Consider the following 22,054-nt stretch of genomic DNA (forward strand, 5'->3'; position numbering starts at 1 on the left):
TCAACATAGACAAGTATCACCTCTTCCTGGCCTGTGGAAATTAAACCATAGCATCCTTTCTTTTCTTTATGTTGCTTTTTTCTGTATAAATTATACCTTGGAGATCATTACATCTTGGCATATATATATTTAATATACATATTTTACAACTGAAGAGTATATAGTACATACTGTATTTTAAAAACAACTGGCCATTTTTTCTTGCAGATAGTGGTTGACTGAACATTTTATGCATACATCTTTGTGTGCATATGCTAGTATATTTGTAGGATAAATTTCTAAAAGTGTTTTTTTCTAGGCCAAAGAGTATGTAATTTAAAATTTGGTAGATATTGCCAAATTGCCCTTCAAAAAGACTGTACCAGTTTATAATTTTTCCAGCAGTACACGAGAGTGCCTTTTTCTCTCTACCTGCACTAACACTGTGAAAGAAATATTTATTTATTTATTTATTGAGCACCTATTATATCTATTATGTTTACGATATTGGGGATGAGAGCAAACAAAATAAAGGTCCCCAGACCAGGCATGGTGTCTAATGTTTGTAATCCCAGCACTTTGGGACTTTGGGAGGCTGAGACAGGAGGATCGCTTGAGGCCAGGAGTTCCAGACCAGCCTGGGTACCATAGCAAGACTTTGTCTCTACCAAAAAAAAAGAAAAAAAGTTAGCTGGGTGTAATGACACATGCCTGTAGTCCCAGCAGGAGGCTGATATGGGAAGATTGCTTGAGCCCAGGAGTTCAGGCTGCAGTGAGCCATGATTGTGCCACTGTACTCCAGCCTGAACAATACAGACCCTGTCTTAAAAAAATAAAATAGGCCAGGCATGGTGGCTCACACCTATAATCCCAACACTTTGGGAGGTCAAAGCGGGTGAATCACTTGAGGACAGGAATTAGAGACCAGCTTGGCCAACATGGTGAAAACCCGTCTCTACTAAAAATGCAAAAATTAGCCTGGTGTGGTAGAGCATGCATGTAACCCCAGCTACTTGGGAGGTTGAGGCAGGAGAATCACTTGAACCTAGGAGGCAGAGGTTACAGTGAGCTGAGATCGCACCACTACACTCCAGCCTGGGTGACCAAAAAATAAATAAATAAATAAATAAATAAAATAAAATAGTCCTGCGAGACAGGCAATGAAGAGAATAAGTAAAATAAATAGTACGTTAAAAGGCGATGAGTACTGTGGAGAAAAATAAAGCCTGAAGGAGGATGTTGTGTATCTGAATGATAGTGGCTGATAAAGAGTTGCCATTTATTTATTTTTTAATTTTTTAAATTTGTATATTTATTTATTTATTTATTTATTTATTTATTTTTTTGAGATGGAGTCTCACTCTGTCGGCCAGGCTGGAGTGCAATGGCTCAATCTCAGCTCACAGAAACCTCCACCTCCCGGGTTCAAGCAATTCTCCTGCCTCAGCCTTCCGAGTAGCTGGGATTACAGGCATGTGCCACCACGCCCTTCTAATTTTATATTTTTTCAGTAGAGACGGGGGTTTCTCCATATTGGTCAGGCTGGTCTCGAACTCCTGACCTCAGGTGATCCGTCTGCCTCAGCCTCTCAAAGTGCTGGGATTACAGGCATGAGCCACCACGCCCGGCCAAGAGTTGCAATTTAAATGGGTGGTCAGGGAGGCCGACTTGAGGTGAGGGAGTAAGCCTTGTTGCTGTCTGGGGCACTGTCCAGGCAAAGGATATGTTAAGTGTAAGGACTCTGGGTGAAAGATCACATAACATCTTCAAGGAACAGCAAAGAGGCCACTGTAGCTAGAGAGGAGTGAAGGAAGGGGAAAGTAGCTGGAGATGAGCTCAGAGAGGTAAGTAGGGGGCTGTCGTTAAACTTTTGACCTCTGCTAACCTGATAGATGAAAAATAATCTTTTCCAGTGATTTATAACCTTATCTTCCAGGAACTGCCTAGTCATGTCTTTGGCCATTTTTCTCTTAAGATTGTGCATCTTTTCATATTGCTTGTGCTAGCAAGCTCTCTCTCTATATATAATATAAAATACATAGAGAAATATATATTTATAATATATAGCAACGGTCCCCCCCCCCCCGCAGATTGTCATTTAACAGTATTTTTCCCAAACAGACTTACCGTTTTTTAGTCATATTTATTAATCTGTTTTCTATCATGCTTAGAAAAGATTCACCCACTCCAGGTATATTTACTGAAGTAAAAAAAATCACTCGTATTTTCTTCAGATGCTTTTGGAGTTCTACTTTTAACATTTTATTTTAACTTTTCAAGATAATTAGTTATATTTAGATAGCAGAAATTAAATGTTAGTTTTAGGTCCTTTGCTGTGATTTAGTACAATTAAGTTTTATTATCAATTACTGATCATGCTTTAAGTTCATATTGACAGTAAATCCTCAATAAAATTTATTTTGAATTGCTCTCTTATTCTTTCTTTTTTTTTTTTTTTTTTTTAGTCAGAGTTTTACTCTGTCGCCTAGGCTGGAGTGCAATGGCATGATCTTGGCTCACTGAAACCTCTGCCTCCCGGGTTCAAGCAGTTCTCCCTGCCTCAGCCTCCCAAGTAGCTAGGATTACAGGTGCTACACCCGGCTAATTTTTGTATTTTTAGTAGAGATGGAGTTTTGCCATGTTGGTCAGGCTGGTCTCAAACTCCTGACCTCAGGTGATCCACCCACCTTGGCCTCCCAAAGTGTTGGGATTATAGGTGTGAGCCACCTGTTTTAAATAGCTACTGGCCTATTTTCTCTTTTTATTTTTATTTTTTATTGAGACAGAGTCTCGCTGTGTCACCAGGCTGGAGTGCAGTGGCGCAATCTCGGCTCACTGCAACCTCCGCCTCCCAGGTTCAAGTGATTCTCCTACCTTAGCCTCCCAAGTAGCTGGGACTACCGGCACGTGCCACCACACCCAGCTAATTTTTGTATTTTTAGTAGAGATGGGGTTTTACCATGTTAGCCAGGATGGTCTCCATCTCTTGACCTTGTGATCTGCCTGCTTCGGCCTCCCAAATTGCTGGGATTACAGGCATAAGCCACCACACCCAGCCTTTTTTTTTTTTTTTTTTTTTTTTTTTTTGAGGCGGAGTCTCGCTCTGTCGCCCAGGCTGGAGTGCAGTGACGCCATCTTAGCTCCCTCTAAACTCCGCCTCCCAGGTTCACGCCATTCTCCTGTCTCAGCCTCCCCAGTAAAATAATTTTTTTTTTTTTTTTGTAGAGAGGAGGGGTCTCGCTATGTTGACCAGGCTGGTCTCAAACTCCTGGCCTCAAGCGATTCTCCCACCTTTTGCCTTCCTAAGTGGTGGGCCCCAGTTTTTGAACAAAAATTGGACCCTTTAGTCGTTTTGTTAACTAGATTGGGAGACTCACATGAAGTTATTTGAGTGTAATCATATTATCCTCATTAAATTTTAATTAAATGGCATTTTTTTGGTGCAGGGTTTTTTCAGAATCTGGAAATTTCATCATAGTTCTCTATTCTGTGACACATAAGGAGCCTGAGTTTTATGAATGCTTCCCTTGTGATGGCAAGATACCTGACTTTCGGTTTCAGTTGCTAACCAGTAAGGAAACATTACATCTTTTCAAAGTAAGTGATTTGATTACCTAGCACATTAGTGACTGTTGAGGTTTTGCTCTTTCGCAGTTTAAACCCAACAGATTTTAGCCTTTAAAATAGTAATCCAAACTATTTTGCTTTGTTTACTTACAAATAATCTTATTAAATATTAACTTTATTCATTTATGGTTAAATGTTTTAAGTAAATCTTAGATCATATCTTCAACAAAATTACAATAGAGAACCAGAGGTTCCCCAAAGAATAACTTGCCCATGTTTTTCTAAAATTTTTGAAGAATATTATCAGTTCATATATTATATCATTTTACACTTGTGAAGGTTAACTTTGTGGGATCTCAGTACTTTTCTTTGTCCTGACTATTTTTTTTTTTTTTCTTTTTTTTTGAGATGGAGTTTCACTCTATTGCCCAGGCTGGAGTGCAGTGGTGTGATCTTGGCTCACTGCAACCTCCGCCTCCCAGGTTCAAGTAATTTTCCTGCCTCAGCCTCCAGAATAGCTGGAATTACAGGAGCCCACCATCACGCATGGCTAATTTTTTTTTTTTTTCATTAGAGATGGGGTTTCACCATGTTGGCCATTCTGGTCTCGAACTCCTGACCTTAGGTGATCCACCTGCCTCAGCCTCCCAAAGTGCTGGGATTATAGGTGTGAGCCACTGCATCTTACCATGACTTTATTATTTTTAAAATGTGTGGGAATAACAAATGGTTTTTTATACTTAAAAGCCATTATTTATATTATGTATCAAAGGAATCAGAATAGGTTGTTACTATATCATCTAATAAAATACCTAGAAACACAACTAGATGATGATTGTAGAAAAAGTAGATCTTTAGGCCAGGCGTGGTGGCTCACACCTCCAATCCCAGCACTTTGGGAGGCCAAGGCAGGTGGATCACCTGAGGTCAGGAGTTTGAGACCAGCCTGGATAACATGGTGAAACTCCATCTCTACTAAAAATACAAAAATTAGCCGGGTATGGTGCCAGGTGCCTGTAATCCTAGCTACTTGGGAGACTGAGGCAGGGGAATCGCTTGAACCTGGGAGGTGGAGGTTGCAGTGAACTGAGATCCCACTGTTGCACTCTTTAACCTGGGCAACAAGAGCGAAACTCTGTATCAAAAAAAAAAAAGGAAGTAGATCTTTGAAACTATGTGTCATTATACGAAAATATTCAAAGGCTACTTTTCAATAAAATTATTGGTTATTTTAGGTCTCAGACTATATTAAAGTACATTCTTTATTAGAAAAATATCGAATACTTTTAAATAACCACGTGTGTCTGCTCCGATCTTATTTAGTACCTTCTTTGAGATCATGTATAGGTTATACATCTATATATTTTATATAAATATATATTTTAATGTATAGTATATACATTATATTACATATATGTTATATATAAAATATACTTATATAATATATATCTATATACATTTTATATATTTATAGGTTATGTAAGCTATGAAGTTTTTGTATTTTAATTATACATATAATCATTTTATTTATTTATTTATTTATTTATTTATTTATTTTTTTTTTTTTTTTTTTTTTGAGGCGGAGTCTCGCTCTGTCGCCCGGACTGGAGTGCAGTGGCCGGATCTCAGCTCACTGCAAGCTCTGCCTCCCGGGTTTATGCCATTCTCCTGCCTCAGCCTCCGGAGTAGCTGGGACTACAGGCGCCCACCACCTCGCCCGGCTAGTTTTTGTATTTTTAGTAGAGACGGGGTTTCACCGTGTTAGCCAGGATGGTCTCGATCTCCTGACCTCGTGATCCGCCCGTCTCGGCCTGCCAAAGTGCTGGGATTACAGGCTTGAGCCACCGTGCCCGGCACATATAATCATTTTAACTGAGATCTAATACTTTATTTCTGTTTTAGAGACATCATTTATCATTTTATTCTTTAGATGGTATTCTCATTTCATAGTTATAGTCACTGAATCTGTGATTATAACACAAGTGATTAACTTTTTCACTTATGTAGTAGGGAACTGGACAGTTTACAAAAGAGGGTTACAGTTACAGAAATCAGAAGTCTGCCACTCCATCATCTAGTGTTTCAGAGCTACTTTTCATCTAAATAGAATTCTCTGGTGTTCTTATTTAAGTCAGATCTCAAAATATGACCTACTTCATTTCAGAATGTTGAACCTCCTGACAAAAATCCAATCCGTTGTGAACTGAGTGCTGAAAGCCAAAATGTAGAAACAGAGTTTTTCAGCAAGGCTTCCAAGAATTTTTCAATTAAGAGGTAAAAGATCTTTTTATTATTATATGTATGGTTTTTTGAAAATTACATTTATTAGTTTTTGGCGAGTAATTAAAATAACTGTAAATTATTTCTGATGAAACGATTTTTAAATCTTATGTACCATAAATGTCTTTGCTTTAAATGCATTCCTTCATATTCATTAGGAAGTTGGATAGTAATTTTAATGAAATGGCAACTCTAATATGGTTTTCATTTGGGTTGATGTATTATATAGGAAAAACACGAAAGTATTTGTCAAAAATTATCTTGCTTAGAAAGAATCTGCTTCCTGTTTTGTTTAGTGCTTTCTATTTGTTCTTCCTTCCTTATAAGTTTCTTACTTTAATATTTAAATCAAAGGTGGGGTCTCACTGTATTGGCCAGGTTGGTCTCGAGCTCCTAGCCTCAAGTGATCCTTCTGCCTTGGCCTCCCAAAGTGCTGGGATTACATGTGTGAACCATCGTCCCCAGCGCTTCCTTATAGTTTTAAATCTGGACCTATCAGATAAACTACTGTAAAAGTAACTACTAGCTGCTGTGTGATGGCTCACGCCTATAATCCCAGCACTTTGGGAGTCCAAGGCAGGCAGATCACTTGAGGTCAGGAGTTTGAGACCAGCCTGGCCAACATGGTGAAACCCCATCTCGACTAAAAATACAAAAATTAGCCAGACACAGTGGAGCGTGCCTGTAATCCCAGCTACTTGGTAGGCTGAGGTGGGAGAATCGCTTGAACACAGGAGGTGGAGGTTGCAGTGAGCTGAGATTGCGCCACTGCACTTCAGCCTGGGCAACAGAGTGAGATCCTGTCTCAAAAAAAAAGTAACTCCTACCTAAAAAAAAAAAAAAAAATTGTTTTAAAACTTCTAAAACACACTTGGAGAATATTAATTAAATAAAGTCTTCTGACTTCTTGGGTCAGTATATTTTACCTTTTGTGATAAAGAAGACATTCCTGGCCGGGCCTGGTGGCTCATGCCTGTAATCCAGCACTTTGGGAGGCAGAGGCAGGCGGATTACCTGAGGTTGGGAGTTCGAGACCAGCCTGGCCAATGTTGTGAAACCCCGTCTCTACTAAAAATACAAAAATTAGCCAGGCCTGGTGGTGCATCACTGTAATCCCAGCTACCCAGGAGGCTGAAGCAAGAGAATCACTTGAACCCAAGAGGCACAGGTTGTAGTGAGGCGAGAGCATGCCACTACACTCCATCCTGGGTGACACAGTGAGACTCCATCTCAAAAAAAGAAAAAAAAGATACTATCTTGTATTAGGGTTCTCCACATTAACAGAAACAACAAGATGTGTGTATGTAGAGATATTTGTTTTAAGGAATTGGCTTCTGTATTTGTGAAGGTTTGGCATATCCAAAGTCTACAGGTAGGGGCTGAGCACAGTGGCTCACCCCTTTAATCCCAGTACTTTGGGAGGCTGAGGCGGGAGGATTGCTTGAGCTCAGGAGTTCGAGACCAGCCTGGGCAATGTGGCGAAACCCTGCCTCTACAAAAACAAAAGAGAAGTACAGAAATTAGCTGGGTGTGGTGGCATATGCCTGTAGTCCCAGCTACTTGTAGGGCTGAGGTGGGAGGATCACTTGCCCAGGAAGTCAGAACATCAGTGAGCCATGTTCGTGGCACTGTACTGCAGCCTGGGTGACAAATTGTGACCCTGTCTCAAAGAAAAAACAAAAACAAACAAAAAATGTCTACAGGTAGGCTGGTAGGGTGGACACCCAGGGAAGAATTGCAGTTTCAGTCCAAAGGCAGTCTGCTGGCAGAATTCCTTTTCCCTCCAGGAAGTCAGTCTTTATCTTTTTTTTTTTTTTTTTTTTTTTTTTGAGATAAGGTCTCACTCTGTCACCCAGGCTGGAATGCAGTGGTGTGATCTCAGCTCACTGCAACCTCTACCTCGCAGGTTCAAGGAATTCTCCTGCCTCAGCCTCCCGAGTAGCTGGGATTACAGGTGTGCATCACCATGCCCGGCTAATTTTTGCATTTTTAGTAAAGATGGGTTTTCACCACGTTGGCCAGCCAGGCTGGCCTCAAGCTCCTGACCTCAAATGATCCACCCGCCTTGGACCCCCAAAGTGCTAGGATTACAGGCTTGAGCCACCTCACCCAGCCAGGAACATCTTTGCTGTCTTAAATTGTAAGACCTTATTCAACATTTATTGAATATTTATGGAAGAAGTAGCCAAACTAAGGAGACAATAGCACTTTCTTTAAGATTGTTATTAAAAGCTACTTAGGAGGCTGAGGTGGGAAGATCGCTTGGGCTCAAGAAGTCAAGGTGGGGAGCCATGATCATGCTACGCCAACTGCTCTCCAGCCTCAGTAATAGAGTGAAACCTGCCTCAAAAAAAGTAATGTTAAAAAACCTTGTTTATTTTCCACTCTGGCCAAAGCTTTAATGAGGAACAGTCATTTTAAATTTTATCAAAATGTTTGTCTCTCCTAAAATACTGTTGTTATAACTATACAGCCTGAAGTTTTTCCTTTTTGCCTTGGGTACTAAAAAAGCTAAGAAATGAGGCCGGGCACAGTGGCTCACGCTTGTAATCCCAGCACTTTGAGAGGCAGAGTGAGTGGATCACCTGAGGTCAGGAGTTCGAGACCATCCTGACCAATGTGGTGAAACCCCGTGTCTACTAAAAATACAAAAATTAGTTGGGCATACTGGCATGTGCCTGTAGTCCGAGCTACTGGGACGCTGAGGCTCAAGAATCCTTGAACTTTGGAGGCACAGGTTGCTGTGAGCTGAAGTCGTGGCACTGCACTCCAGCCTTGAGTGACAGAGCGAGACTCTATCCACCCCGCCCCCAACCCCCTGTAAAAAAAAAAAAAAGCTAAGAAATGGATTTTATTGCTCAATGTCAACAGTTTTGTGTGTGTGCTCATCTTAAGTACAAAACAGGTATTAATTCCATGCCACAACTCAGGTGTACAAAAGAATGTAACTTAAAAAAATTAGTAATTGAAATTAATATCTATTTTAAGCCCCTATTTATTCTACTGGATTATAGACACCAAATTTCACCTAATTCAAGGTTTCTTTATTCCCTTGTCTCTGGGGTTATATGTAATATAGAAGGGACCAGTGGTATGCCAGTACTGGTGATATGGGGTGACATGATTCTCATCCATCTGGCTACAATCTGCTGAGCTGTTTTCATTTGCATCTGGTCTTTGTCAGATTTGTGCAAGTTCCTGCTGCAACTTTTGACCCTATTCAGGCCACTGGATCTCTTGTTTCCTGTCCATGCTGCACTGAGCGCTTTGGAATATCATTATATATCTCAAGCTGTCTTGGGTGTCAGAGAAGAGCTTTGTGGGACTGTTGGAGACCCATTTCTGCTTAAACATAATCATGCAGATATTCTGATTGCTTCATTGTAATACCTTGTACAGAAAGAACTCTGTGAAGATCTGCCTCTTCAGACAATCAGAGTTTAGGGCAAAAGGTCTCTTCTGCTGTTTGATTTTCAAATCTGCCTTGGAGTTTCTGTTGTTCTTCCTGCTAGGTAGGATTCAACTTGTATGAAACAGAATGCAGGATGCTTTTTTAGAGATCCCATTAATCCTGAGTGCTGTTAGCTTCATTCTGGCTTTTCTTTTCCCTAACGCATCCTATTGAGACTTTGTCTAGTGTAGGATGTGAAAAAGCCTGATGCATGTAGTATTCCAAATCTTTAGTCTTAAACACTAATTTCAGCTTTTAAAACTCGGTACCAGCACTCAGAAACTTTTTGTTTTGCTGGGGCATGCCATCTGTGATACAATGAGTATTCCTGACTCAATGGGAGGGTAGTACCTTGATTTCTCAAAGTATTTTCCCATCACAGATATAAGTACATAGGAAAATATAATTCCGTATTTGGTTTTCCTTTGTAATACAGAGGGTTTGTAATATAGTGTGTTTAATACCTTTAATACTAGATTATAAATTTTTTGACAGCAAGTACTATGTCTTGTTTGTTTCTATATTTATCAAAGTGATCAACTAGAGGGTGCCCAGTGACTTTATTGTGACATTAACAATACAAGGTTAAACTTGCCATGATCAGGTAAATAGGGTAGTTTATTAAGGCTGACTGGGCCAGCTTCCCTAGTCAACTAACACTGGCCTGAAAAATAAAATAATTTGTGGTTGTCAGATACTAAATTAAATGATCTGAGTACTACTGCAACTTATTAAAGGACTTTATTCAATTTCTAGAAGAAAGAAAGAACACTGGATTACCGAAGGCTTTTCTGGTCTCCCCTTCTATTCTTTAGGTCTTCCCAAAAGTTATCTCCTGGGAAAATGCCAATACATGATCACGACTCTGGTGTTGAAGATGAAGATTTTTCTCCAAGACCAATTCCTAGTCCTCATCCAGTGAGTCAGAAGGTATCACTGATTTTAAAATGCATTCACTTTTGTGGTTAGAGACCTAAGTCTCTTCATGGTGAAAACACTAAATAATACTACCTGAAACCTAAGTATCATTCTTAGATATATCTAGCTATTTCTATCTTTATGGTTATATCTATATAGAGAGATATAAGTATTTCACAGTTATATATAATAATTCATGTTATCTGTAATGATATATACATATATACATATATGTAATATCTATGTAATAAGCATGTATTTATTCCTAGAGTAAACTGAGACATAGATTAGTTAAGTTACCTACCCAAGATCACACAACTAGTAAGTAGAAAAGCTGGAATTCTAATTCAGGAGGTTTGTTTTAGAATCTGGTGCTTTTAATGACCATATAGATTCAACATTGTGTACTATCACTAGAGCTTGACATTGGATTTGATCACTGTATTCTGAGAAAACATTATACTTGATTTCAGAGGTTAATTGCTAAAATTCTTGTCATAATTTTTTGATTGCTACCAACCTGTGAGTTATTTTAGAATTGTTGTTTAATTGGTGTAATTACTTATTTTAGAAGAAAAAGTAATGGGAAGGATTTTTTAAAGTTAATATCAAATTATAACCAAAATCATCACAGCGAGTATTTTGTTTACTCTTAGTTGATATCAATAGAAGGGATAACAGTGAGTGACTTCTTAGTGGAGAAATATTCTGACATATTTATTGGAAGATGTTACTATTTAAGGTACATAAACATTTGCTACTAGATCTGTGAAGACATTCTGCTGTGACAATTTTTGGTAGAGAGGATTTAAAAAGTTGTAAAAAAACAGTTTCTCATGTTCTGTGATCTTAGCAGTGTTAGTGTTTTAATAAAAAGAGTTCCATTAAGTAAGTTTGGGAAGTGTTTAGTTTTGTTCTTTTAGGGCAAGGACGTTGTTTATTTTGCTTACAATTGTATTCCTAGTGCTTAGCACATAAAACATGCCCAGAAAAAAATTGCTGATGGTCTAAATAAAGAATGAACACTTGTTAATATGTAATTAGATATAATTTGGGAAATATTGGTCTGAGGAAAGTAAAGTATACATTTTCTTCTAAAACCTTTTTTTTCTATTTCTTTCTTATTTGTAGATTTCTAAGATCCAACCATCAGTTCCTGAACTTTCGCTTGTGTTGGATGGCAATTTCGTAGAATCAAACCCTCTGCCTACTCCATTGGAAATGGTGAATAATGAAAATCCTCCTTTGATTAACCACTCGGAACACTTGAAGCCATTGCAACCCCAGCTTTATGATGAGAAACACAGTCCAGAAGTTGAAGCTGTAGAACCTTCCTTGAGAGGAATACCAAATCAGTTAAACCAGGATAGACCAGCTCTTTTGAGACACTGCAAAGTAAGACAGCCACCTGCCTGTAAGAAAGGGAACCCCCATAGCAGGAACACTGTTAAACCATCTTCTCATAATGGACCATCTCCTGATATATTTGAAAAGCTCCAAGCAGTTTCTGCTGGAAATGTACAAAACGAAGAGTATCCTATAAGACCCTCCAAACTTAATTCTAGGCAGTCTTCTCTTGCCCTGCAGTCTCAACCACCCAATTTTGTTTTTTCACCCCATAATTCAGGAAGACCAATGGAACTTCAGATACCTACTCCCCCACCGCCATCTTACTGTTCCACAAACATTTGCAGGTGTTGTCAGCATCATAGTCGTATTCAATATAGTCCGCTAAATTCTTGGCAAGGAGCAAACACAGTTGGATCCATTCAGGATGTACAGTCTGGAGCCCTTCAAAAGCATTCATTATTTCACCCAAGTGAATGTCCAACTCTGAACTGTAATGCATTCTGTTCTTCAAGTAGTCCTATAACCTTGAGACCTCAGGGAGGTATGGACAGTTGTTCTCCCCACAGCAATATAGAACCATCGCCTGTGGCAAGACTACCTTCACATATGGACTCATGTAACCCACAGCCTTGCACAGTGTGCATGCACACACCCAAGACTGAATCAGATAATGGAATGATGGGACTATCTCCAGATGCATATCGGTTTCTCACAGAACAAGACAGACAGCTGAGACTACTTCAGGCACAGGTTTGCTTGGTGCTTTCCTAGTTCTATTAAATTCTTGGTATTATGATTTCTTAAAAACTGGCACCTCCCTTCCGTAATGACGTTTTATAGAACTATATAATGTCAGAATTAGAAAGGACCTTGGAAACTGAATTCTAGGCTCTCTTGTTTTACAGGTAAGTAAAATGAGGATTAGAGAGAATAATTTAACCCAGTGCCACATTGCTAGTTAGTAGTAGAACCATCTTATGCATATCCTAATCTACAATAGAATTGTATTTTTCTTTTATTTTTTGCCTCTAATGAAAATTCTCTTATAATTAAACCTTTATATATAGCTAAATATAAAGTCTGGACAGTGGCTTCTGCTTCATCTCTAGTTTGTCAACCCTGTATAACACTTAGCCAGTCTGCCCTTAAACAAATAGTTGGAACCTTTTTGTATATCTATACTGGACTTACTCTACTTCTTGTATTCTGAAATGTTCCCTTTCTTCAGAACTTGTCTTGCAGAGTTCTTAGTGTTTTTTTTTTTTTTTTTTTTTTTTTTTTGAGACAGTCTCTTCTGTTGCCCAGGGTGGAGTGCAGTGGCATGATCTCAGCTCACTGCAACCTCCACCTCCCAGGTTCAAGCGATCCTCCTGCCTCAGCCCCACTAGGAGCTAGGATTATAGGCACGCACCACCATGCCTGGCTAGTTTTTGTATTTTTAGTAGAGATGGGGTTTTGCCATCTTGGTCAGGCTAGTCTCGACGGAGTTCTTTGTCTTAATTATATCCTTGCGCAGTGTTTAGTGTGTAAGTGTTGTCTTTTTTTCTTCTTTCCTCACTGATGTCCTTCCTCCACATACCTAGCCCAAAACAGTTGTTCTTTTCTTTCTCCCCAGCACCAGTGGGAACAACCTGAAATGTAGTTTAAATTTTTTTTTTGCTCCTATAACTATGCAAATACATGTATAATGTGCATATATACATATGATTTTATTTATTTATTTATTTTTTGGATGAAGTCTCACGCTGTCGCCCAGGCTGGAGTGCAGTGGCGCAATCTTAGCTTGCTGCAAGCTCCACCTCCGGGGTCCATGCCATTCTCCTGCCTCAGCCTGCCAAGTAACTGGGACTACAGGCACCTGCTAGCACGCCTGGCTAATGTTTTGTATTTTTAGTAAAGAGGGGGTTTCACCATGTTAGCCAGGATGGTCTCGATCATCTGACCTCATGATCCGCCTGCCTCGGCCTCCCAAAGTGCTGGGATTACAGGCGTGAGCCACCGCGCCCGGCCATACATGATTTTTTAAAAAATCTTTGTTTCATAAAATTTGATAAAATTGCATTTTATCAAAAAAAAAGACAATGACATTTTTCAAATCAGTGAAAACATTTTGGATAGGAACACCTGAGAAAAATTTAGCTCTGCTGTTTTTTTAAACCTAGGTAAATTTGAAATTGTAAAGTATAATTTTTTTTTAATTTTAATTTTTTTTTTAGAGAAGAGGTCTTACTATATTGCCCAGACTGGTCTTGAACTCCTTGGCTCAAGCGATCTTTCTGCTTTGACCTCCCAGAGTGCTGGGATTATAGGTGTGAGTCACCACTCCCAGATAATGTAAAATATAAATTGGATTTTAACATTATAAACACTTAGCAAAAATTTGAATATACCTAAATATTTTTACGTTGAAAATAATTATTCATCACCTGTTTCCTGTCGTGTCCAAAAAAAGGCTAATCAGAGGCTAAAAGGACTCATTATGCTATTTAGAAATCTTAGTTACTTGGAATTTGTATACTTAAAATGTAATATTACAGATCACAGGCCCTGGTCTAGACTATCTGAATCATTATATTTAGAAAATATGAAATATATGAAAAATGCTTCTGTGTGTAAATACACATAATAGTTTTCTTATATATATATATATATATGAACTTAAATTTTTTTTAGGTACTGCTTTTTTAAAAGTATCTTATACATTTTCTTAGTAAGTATATATCAAACTCCCTTTACCCTGCATGGGTGTCTGTTATAATGATATATAATACATTTTCTAATTGTTCTCCTGTTGATTATTTCAACCATTTAAAGCTTCTGCTATTGCAAATAGTGCAGCACTAAACATTCCTATATTTGCATCTTACTACCTATGTGCAAGTATCTAGAAGTAAAACTGTGAAGCCAAAGGGCATAAACATTTTAAATGTTCAAAGATACCCAAATTTGTTCCTGTTCTAGTATTGCAAATCTCATTTTGGTATAAGGGTTAAGAGAGTGGGCTGTGGTACCAGACTCCTTGGATTCTAATCTAGTTTGTGGGTAGTGTAAGTTATATGATCTTGGACAAGTTACCTTACCTCATTGACTTCAGTTTTCTCACATACAAAATAGGGATATACATAAGTTGTATGGAGTTCTTTTGTTTTTTAATTTATTTTTTTCAGTTGTTAACATGTATGGCAAAGTTGTATGGAGTTCTAAGGATTTGAATGAGTTACCAGATAAAGGTGTAAAGTATTGCTGACATATAGTTAGTACTCAATATCTGTTAACTATTACTATTATTACATTATTATTATCTTAGTTAATGGTATCACCTCTCATCTCGTCACTCAGGGAAAATTCTCAGGAGTCACAAACCCAGGCTCTACTTTGTGGATATATCCCGAACCTAACTACTCTTTACTATCTTTCCCGCTACTAACCTAATTCAAACCACTGTCTGATGACACCCTTACATACCACTCCCATCCAGTACTATCCCCTCATGTTCTCTATACTTGGAAACACCACACTGTCTTTGTTTGTTTGTTTGTTTTTCCCACACCATCTTTAAAGCCCAGGTAGGATTGTAGCACTCTTGCTTAAAATCCTCCAGTGGATTTCCATTGCAATTAGAATAAAATCCAAATGCTTTACTTTGGCCCTTAAAGCCCTTTGTGACTTGGCTTGTCTTTCTCTGCAAACTCATCTCTTATCACTGTCTTCTGTGTTCACTACACTTTAGCTATGCACTAGTGCTTTTTTCTTTAACTTTTTGTTCTTTAAAAATGCCAGAACATGTTTATACTTTAGGTTCTTCAACTTTTGGTTCCCTTTGCCTGAAATAATCCTCCTGGGGCCCTTCTAATGTCTATTTCCTTCTCATCATTCAGATCCTTAATCACGTTTTTCTGTTCTATTTGTGATAGAAAGTCAGCTCCAGGGAAGGAGCTCACATTCATCACTGTTTTCTTAGCACCTTGAATAGTACTTGATGTGTAATTGTTGCTTAATACATAGTTTGTTACCTGAATGAGTGAAAATGGCTGCTGGAAAGGCTATATCTATTTATTTGTTTGTTTATTTTTCTAGATGAGATGAATGATGCCAGATTATACCAATCTAATATACCCAAACCATTTTTCCACATCCACATCTCCAACATTAGGCAAACTTAAATTATTACCAGTCTTAGGAAGTGTTTTGTTTTTTTTTGTTTTTTTTTGTTTTTGTTTTTTTGAGGTAGAGTTTCACTCTTTCACCGAGGCTGGAGTGAAATGGCGCAGTCTGGGCTCACTGCAGCCACCACCTGCCCCTCGGGGTTCAAGTGATTCTCCTGCCTCAGCCTCCCCAGTAGCTGGGATTATAGGCACCCACCACCACACTTGGTTAATTTTTGTATTTTTAATAGAGACAGGGGTTTCACCATGTCCAAGCTGGTCTTGAACTCCTGACCTCAGATGATCCACCTGCCTTGGCCTCTCAGAGTGCTATGATTACAGGTGTGAACCACCATACCTGGCCTAGAAGTTGTTTTAATTTACATTATATTAACATATGTGGCCGGGCGCGGTGGCTCAAGCCTGTAATCCCAGCACTTTGGCAGGCCGAGACGGGCTGATCACAAGGTCAGGAGATCGAGACCATCCTGGCTAACGCAGTGAAACCCCATCTCTACTAAATAAATACAAAAAACTAGCCGGGCGAGGTGGCAGGCGCCTGTAGTGCCAGCTACTCGGGAGGCTGAGGCAGGAGAATGGCATAAACCCGGGAGGCGGAGCTTGCAGCGAGCTGAGATCTGGCCACTGCACTCCAGCCTGGGCGACAGAGCGAGACTCCGTCTCAAAAAAAAAAAAGAATATGTAATTGATTATTTTATTATTTATAAGAGTTCATTGTATATGAAGGAAATTGGTCCTTTATCATATATATGTATATGTATATGTATGTGGTATTTCTTAGTCTTAAGTGTTTTGCATTTTAACCATTTGTTTTGTACAGAATATTCCAGTTTAGATACAGTTAAATAATGTAGGCCAGGTGCTGTGACTCACACCTGTAGTCTCAGCACTTTGGGAGGCTGAGGCAGTTGGATCACCTGAGGTCAGGAGTTTGAGACCAGCCTGGTCAAAATGGTGAAACCCCATCTCTACTAAAAATACAAAATGTACCTGGGTGTAGAAGCGAGCGCCTATAATCCCACTACTCAGGAGGCTGAGGCAGGAGAATCACTTGAACCTGGGAGGCGGAAGTTGCAGTGAGCCGAGATTGCACCATTACACTCCAGCCTGGGCGACAGAGCAAGACTCTGTCTCAAAAAAAAAAAAAAAAAGTATCAGCCATTCTCTTTCTGGGTTTTATGTTTAGAAAAGCCTTCTTCCTTTCAAGATTATAAAAAATTTATTCTTGGCTGGGCACAGTGCTCATGCCTGTAATCCCAGAACTTTGGAAGGCCAAGGTGGTTGGATCACTTGAGCCCAGGAATATGAGACCAGCCAGGGCAACATAGTGAGATTCCATCTCTACAAAAAATTAAAAATAAAAAAATAAGTGAGCATGGTGTTGTGCACCTGTAATCCCAGCTCCTTGGGAGACTGAAGCAGGAGGATTGCTTGAGCCCAGGAAGCTGAGGCTCAGTGAGCCAAGACCGTGCCACTGTACTCTGGCCTAGGCAACAGAGTGAGATCCTGTCTCAAAAATATATATATTTTATTTATTTATTTATTTTCGAGATGGAGTCTCGCTCTGTTGCCCAGGCTGGAGTGCAATGGTGCAATCTCGGCTCACTGCAAGCTCCACCTCCTGGGTTCACTCCATTCTCCTGCCTCAGCCTCCTGAGTAGCTGGGACCACAGGCACCTGCCACCACGCCTGGCTAATTTTTTATATTTTTAGTAGAGACAGCGTTTCACCGTGTTATCCAGGATGGTCTCAATCTCCTGACCTCGTGATCTGCCCGCTTCAGCCTCCCAAAGTGCTGGGATTACAGGTGTGAGCCACCGCACCTGGCAAAAAAAATCTTTTTAAGAAATTCTCCCCCTCCCTCCAGGATTATATTTGTTGCTTCTTTTTTATTGAGTAAGTTTTTTTTTTTAATCAGATGATTGGCCTTATATATTTATTTAATAAATATGTATCTTTTTATGAATGATTTAGAGATGCTTTTTGTTGTTGTTGTTGTTGTTGTTGTTGCTGAGACAGGGTCTTGCTCTGTTGCCCAGGCTGGAGGGCACTGGTGTGATCTCGGTTCACTGCAACCTCCGCCTCCTGGGTGCAAGTGCTTCTCTTGCCTTTACCACCTGAGTAGCTGGGATTGCAGCCGTGCGCCGCCACGCCCAGCTAATTTTTGTATTTTTAGTAGAGACAGGGTTCCACCATGTTGGCTAGACTGGTCTTGAACACCTGACCTCAGGTAATCCACCTGCCTTGGCCTCCCAAAGTGCTGAGATTACAGGCATGAGCCACCGCACCCAGCAAGAGATGCATTTTTTATTGTATAATGAAAGTATCATATGTTTGCATCTATTTCTGAACTATATTCTGCTCCACTGATCTGCCTGCCCCACCACTACTAGTTACCATTTGATTTAATCACCCACAGCTTTATATTTTAATATTCCAACTTCAATGGCTTTTTTTTTTTTTTTTTTTAATGGAGAAGATGCAGTTTGAGGAGAGGACTTTGAAAAATAACACTGAAGTCCTGCCAGATGATCCTTAAAAGTTCTGAGAAAGAGGCCAGGCCTGGTGGATCACGCCTGTAATCCCAGCACTTTGGGAGGCCGAGGCGGGCAGATCACCAGGTCAGGAGATTGAGACCATCCTGGCTAACATGGTGAAACCCAGTCTTTACTAAAAAAATAGAAAAAATTAGCCGGACGTGATGGCGGGTGCCTGTAGTCCCAGCTACTTGGGAGGCTGAGGCAGGAGAATGGCATGAACCCGGGAGGCGGAGCTTACAGTGAGCCGAGATGTGCGACTGCACTTCAGCCTGGGCGACAGGGTGAGACTCTATCTCAAAAAAACAAAAAATAAAAGTTTTGAGAAAGAGAGAATATTAGCTATTTCAAATGTTAAAATGTACTATAGAATTCTAGTGATTAATGTTTTAAAAACACTGGGTGATCAATTTTAGGACCTGAGTGTGTGTAATGTCTTTTATTGTGCATTTCCTATGTGATTTCTCTACACCTCACTTTTCTCATCTATAAAATGGGAGAAATTATCAGTATTATCTGCAGATTTGAGGGTTAAATGAGCGTGTGTGTGTGTGTATGTATGTATATAAAGTGCTTAGTATGGGACCTAGCTATAGTAAGTACGCAACAAATTATAACTGTTTCATTTATCTCTTTTAACAACCTTAGTTTTAGGTGATATTGAAGCTCATAGTGGTTAACTTTTCCAAAAGGTAGCAGGGTAGGATTTAAACTTATAGCCATATGATACCAAAGCCCGTACTCCAAACCACTATAAATACACATGCCATTTTATACTATTAGCGCAGTTTATATTTCTACTGACCTTAATAATTGATTGATGATACTGATTTTCCTATATTAATAAGGTTAATCCACTAAAAATAACTATATTGAGCACAGTAGTGCCATTTGTAGAGAAGCAGAAAATCGTAATGTTTACAAAGGGAGGCTCTTCCACTCCTAGTTACATAACCAACAGAAGTGAAAAAAATATGTCCTCACAAAAAGCTGTATATAAATGTCCATAGTACCATTATTCCTAATAGCCCAAAGTGAAAACAACCTAAATTGTCTGTCAACTGATGAGTGGAAAAGCACAATGTGACATATCCATATGAGGGGATGTTATTCAGCAATCAGAAGCAATAAAGTGTTAGTAAATGCTACAACATGGTTGAACCTTCAAAACATTATGCCAAGTGGTGAAAGAAGCCAGATACAAGGCTACAGTATGGTACTGTTTATATAAAATGTCCAGAACAGGCAAATTCAGAGATAGAAATCATGTTAGACCATCAAGGGCTGGGAAGAAGGGCAATAGGGAGTGGCTGCTAATGGGTACAGAGTTTTGGGGGTTTGATGAAAATGTTCTGGAATCAGATAGTGGTGATTGTTGCACACTGTGAGTATACCAAAAACCACTGAATTGTACACTTTAAAGCAGCTAATTTCATGGTACGTGAATTATATCTCAATTTAAAAAGGAAGAGGGGAGGCTTTTGGTGTTTGAACCTCAGCTTTCAGATTTGCTACTTGTTATATGACCTGTACAGGTAACTTAACTTTTTCCTTGCCTCAGGTTTTCTTACTTGTAAAAAAAGGTTTAATTGTAGTATACTCTTCAGAAGATTGTTGTAAAAAAATCATACATAAATGCCTATAGTAATAGGGTCTTGCAAACAACAGGCGCTCAGTAACTGTTAGCCATTGTTATTAATATATCCAATTTCAACATGGCCAAACCTGGGCAATTCTGATTTGCCGTTATAATAATCTTGTGTGATATGTTCAGTATTTGGTATATGGAATCAGAGTATACCTCCAATCTAACTTTTGATTTATAAGTGAAATAGGAATAGAATGTTAGTTTGAAATATTAACCATTCACATTTTTTTACATGAGTATCAACTTATGAATACTAAGCTAAACACCTTTATGTTTTGCTTTTAAATGTATACTTAAAAGGCTGAGGTGGACGGATTGCTTGAGGCCAGGAGTTCAAAACCAGCCTGGGCAACATGGCAAAACTCCATCTCTACAAAACATGCAAAAATTAGCCAGGCATGGTGGTGCATGCCTGTAGTCCCAGCTACCCAGGAGGCTGAGGTGGGAGGATTGATTGAGCCTAGGAGGTTGAGGCTGCAGTAAGTCATGATTGCAGCATGACTGGGTGACAGAACAAGACCTGTCTCAAAAAAAAAAAAGTATACTTAAAGTGCTTCTTAATTACTAGTGATAATGGCTTTCTATATTGAATAAGTTTCATGGTATGGTCTAGTTGAAATATGAAAAAATAGACTTGAAAGTCAGTTTCTTATAACTAGGGCGCTTTGTCATTCATTATTAAACTGCAGCCAGTTTTGTTGATTACTTCCCTGTCAGTTTAAAGTATGTTTTTAATTGATACAGATTCAGCGTTTGTTGGAAGCACAGTCTCTGACGCCCTCTTCCCCTAAGACAACCACCGTTGAAGACACAGTGCAAGCTGGAAGACAAATGGAGTTGGTTTCCATGGAAGCACAGTCTTCCCCTGGCTTGCACATGAGAAAAAGTGTAAGCATTGCTGTGAGCACAGGTGATTTCAGGTTTTTTTTAATTTGTAAGGACATTTTAAAAAATGCTTTTTATATCCGGTTTTTGAATTTTATTTTCAAATTGGTACACGGTGCAATAGGACCAAAACCAAGGTGATGAGAGTATGACTTAAGTTTTTGGGTAATTTTAGTTTTTGTGAAATAAAACTACACCTGCAAACATGCAAACATGATATATTGTTTGGTTTTGCTACTTTTCTAGACTGGACCCAATTCTTTTTTTTTTTTTTTTTTTTTTTTGAGACAGAGTCTCCCTCTGTTCCCCAAGTGAGAGTGCAGTGTGGTGCACTCTCAGCTCACTGCAACCTCCACATCCTAGGTTCAAGCAGTCCTCCTGTCTCAGCCTCCCAAAGCGTTGGGATTACAGGTGTGAGCCACTGCGTCCAGCCAGTCTTGGTTGTATTAATTTATTTTCATAAAATCACCCAAGTATATCCTCAGCGTAGAAACCATTTTGACTAGGATTTACTTTTATTTTTTTTTTTGAGACGGAGTCTCACTCCATCACACAGGCTAGAGCGCAATAGCATAGTCTTGGCTCACTGTAGCCTCCGCCTCCTGGGTTCAAGTGATTCTCCTGAGTAGCTGGGACTACAGTCACATGCCACCACACCCAGCTAATTTTTGTATTTTTAGTAGAGATGGGGCCAGGCTGGTCTCCAATTCCTGACCTCGTGATCTGCCCACCTCAGCCTCCCAAAGTGCTGGGATTATAGGCGTGAGCCACTGCGCCCAGGCTACTTTTTGGTTTTAACCATGTATTTAAACCATTATGTATTAGCGATATTCCTCAAATTATAGAATGCCTATGGCTTGTGGTACAAAAGATGATTTAGGGTGTTGTACACATTAATATTTATATTTTGTAAATACATCTTTTCCAATACTTATAGGTATAAATACAATAAGCATATCAAATCTGTGATTTTACAGAAATAATGAGGCTCAGTAAAAAAAGAGTTAATTTAAAGAAAGAGAGTAAGTAAATATTACGTGCAAATGGCTCTGAAGATAGGTGTAAGTGGTTCATAAAGATTGAGAAATAGGCTGGGCAAAGTGGCTCACGCCTATAATGTCTGCACTTTAGGAGGTCAAGGCAGGTGGATTGCTTGATGCCAGGAGTTTGAGACCAGCCTGGTCAACATGATGAAGCCCCATCTTTAAAAAAAATACAAAAATTAGCCACATATGGTGGCACACACCTGTAGTCCCAGCTACTCAGGAAGCTG

General features: G+C 39.3%; 1 protein-coding gene across 1 annotated transcript in view; it reads left to right on the forward strand.

The window, feature by feature from the left end:
* Window positions 1–22,054, forward strand: part of STIL (STIL centriolar assembly protein) — a 63,917-nt gene that overhangs the window by 20,882 nt on the left and 20,981 nt on the right. Inside the window, exons 10-14 of the mRNA XM_023221597.1 lie at window positions 3,426–3,576; window positions 5,711–5,820; window positions 10,093–10,207; window positions 11,327–12,295; window positions 20,641–20,806. Of these exons, the coding sequence (XP_023077365.1) occupies window positions 3,426–3,576; window positions 5,711–5,820; window positions 10,093–10,207; window positions 11,327–12,295; window positions 20,641–20,806 (1,511 nt within the window). The remainder of the gene's footprint in view (window positions 1–3,425; window positions 3,577–5,710; window positions 5,821–10,092; window positions 10,208–11,326; window positions 12,296–20,640; window positions 20,807–22,054) is intronic.

The sequence above is a fragment of the Piliocolobus tephrosceles genome, chromosome 1 (assembly GCF_002776525.5).
Source record: "Piliocolobus tephrosceles isolate RC106 chromosome 1, ASM277652v3, whole genome shotgun sequence".
Lineage (NCBI taxonomy): Eukaryota > Metazoa > Chordata > Mammalia > Primates > Cercopithecidae > Piliocolobus > Piliocolobus tephrosceles.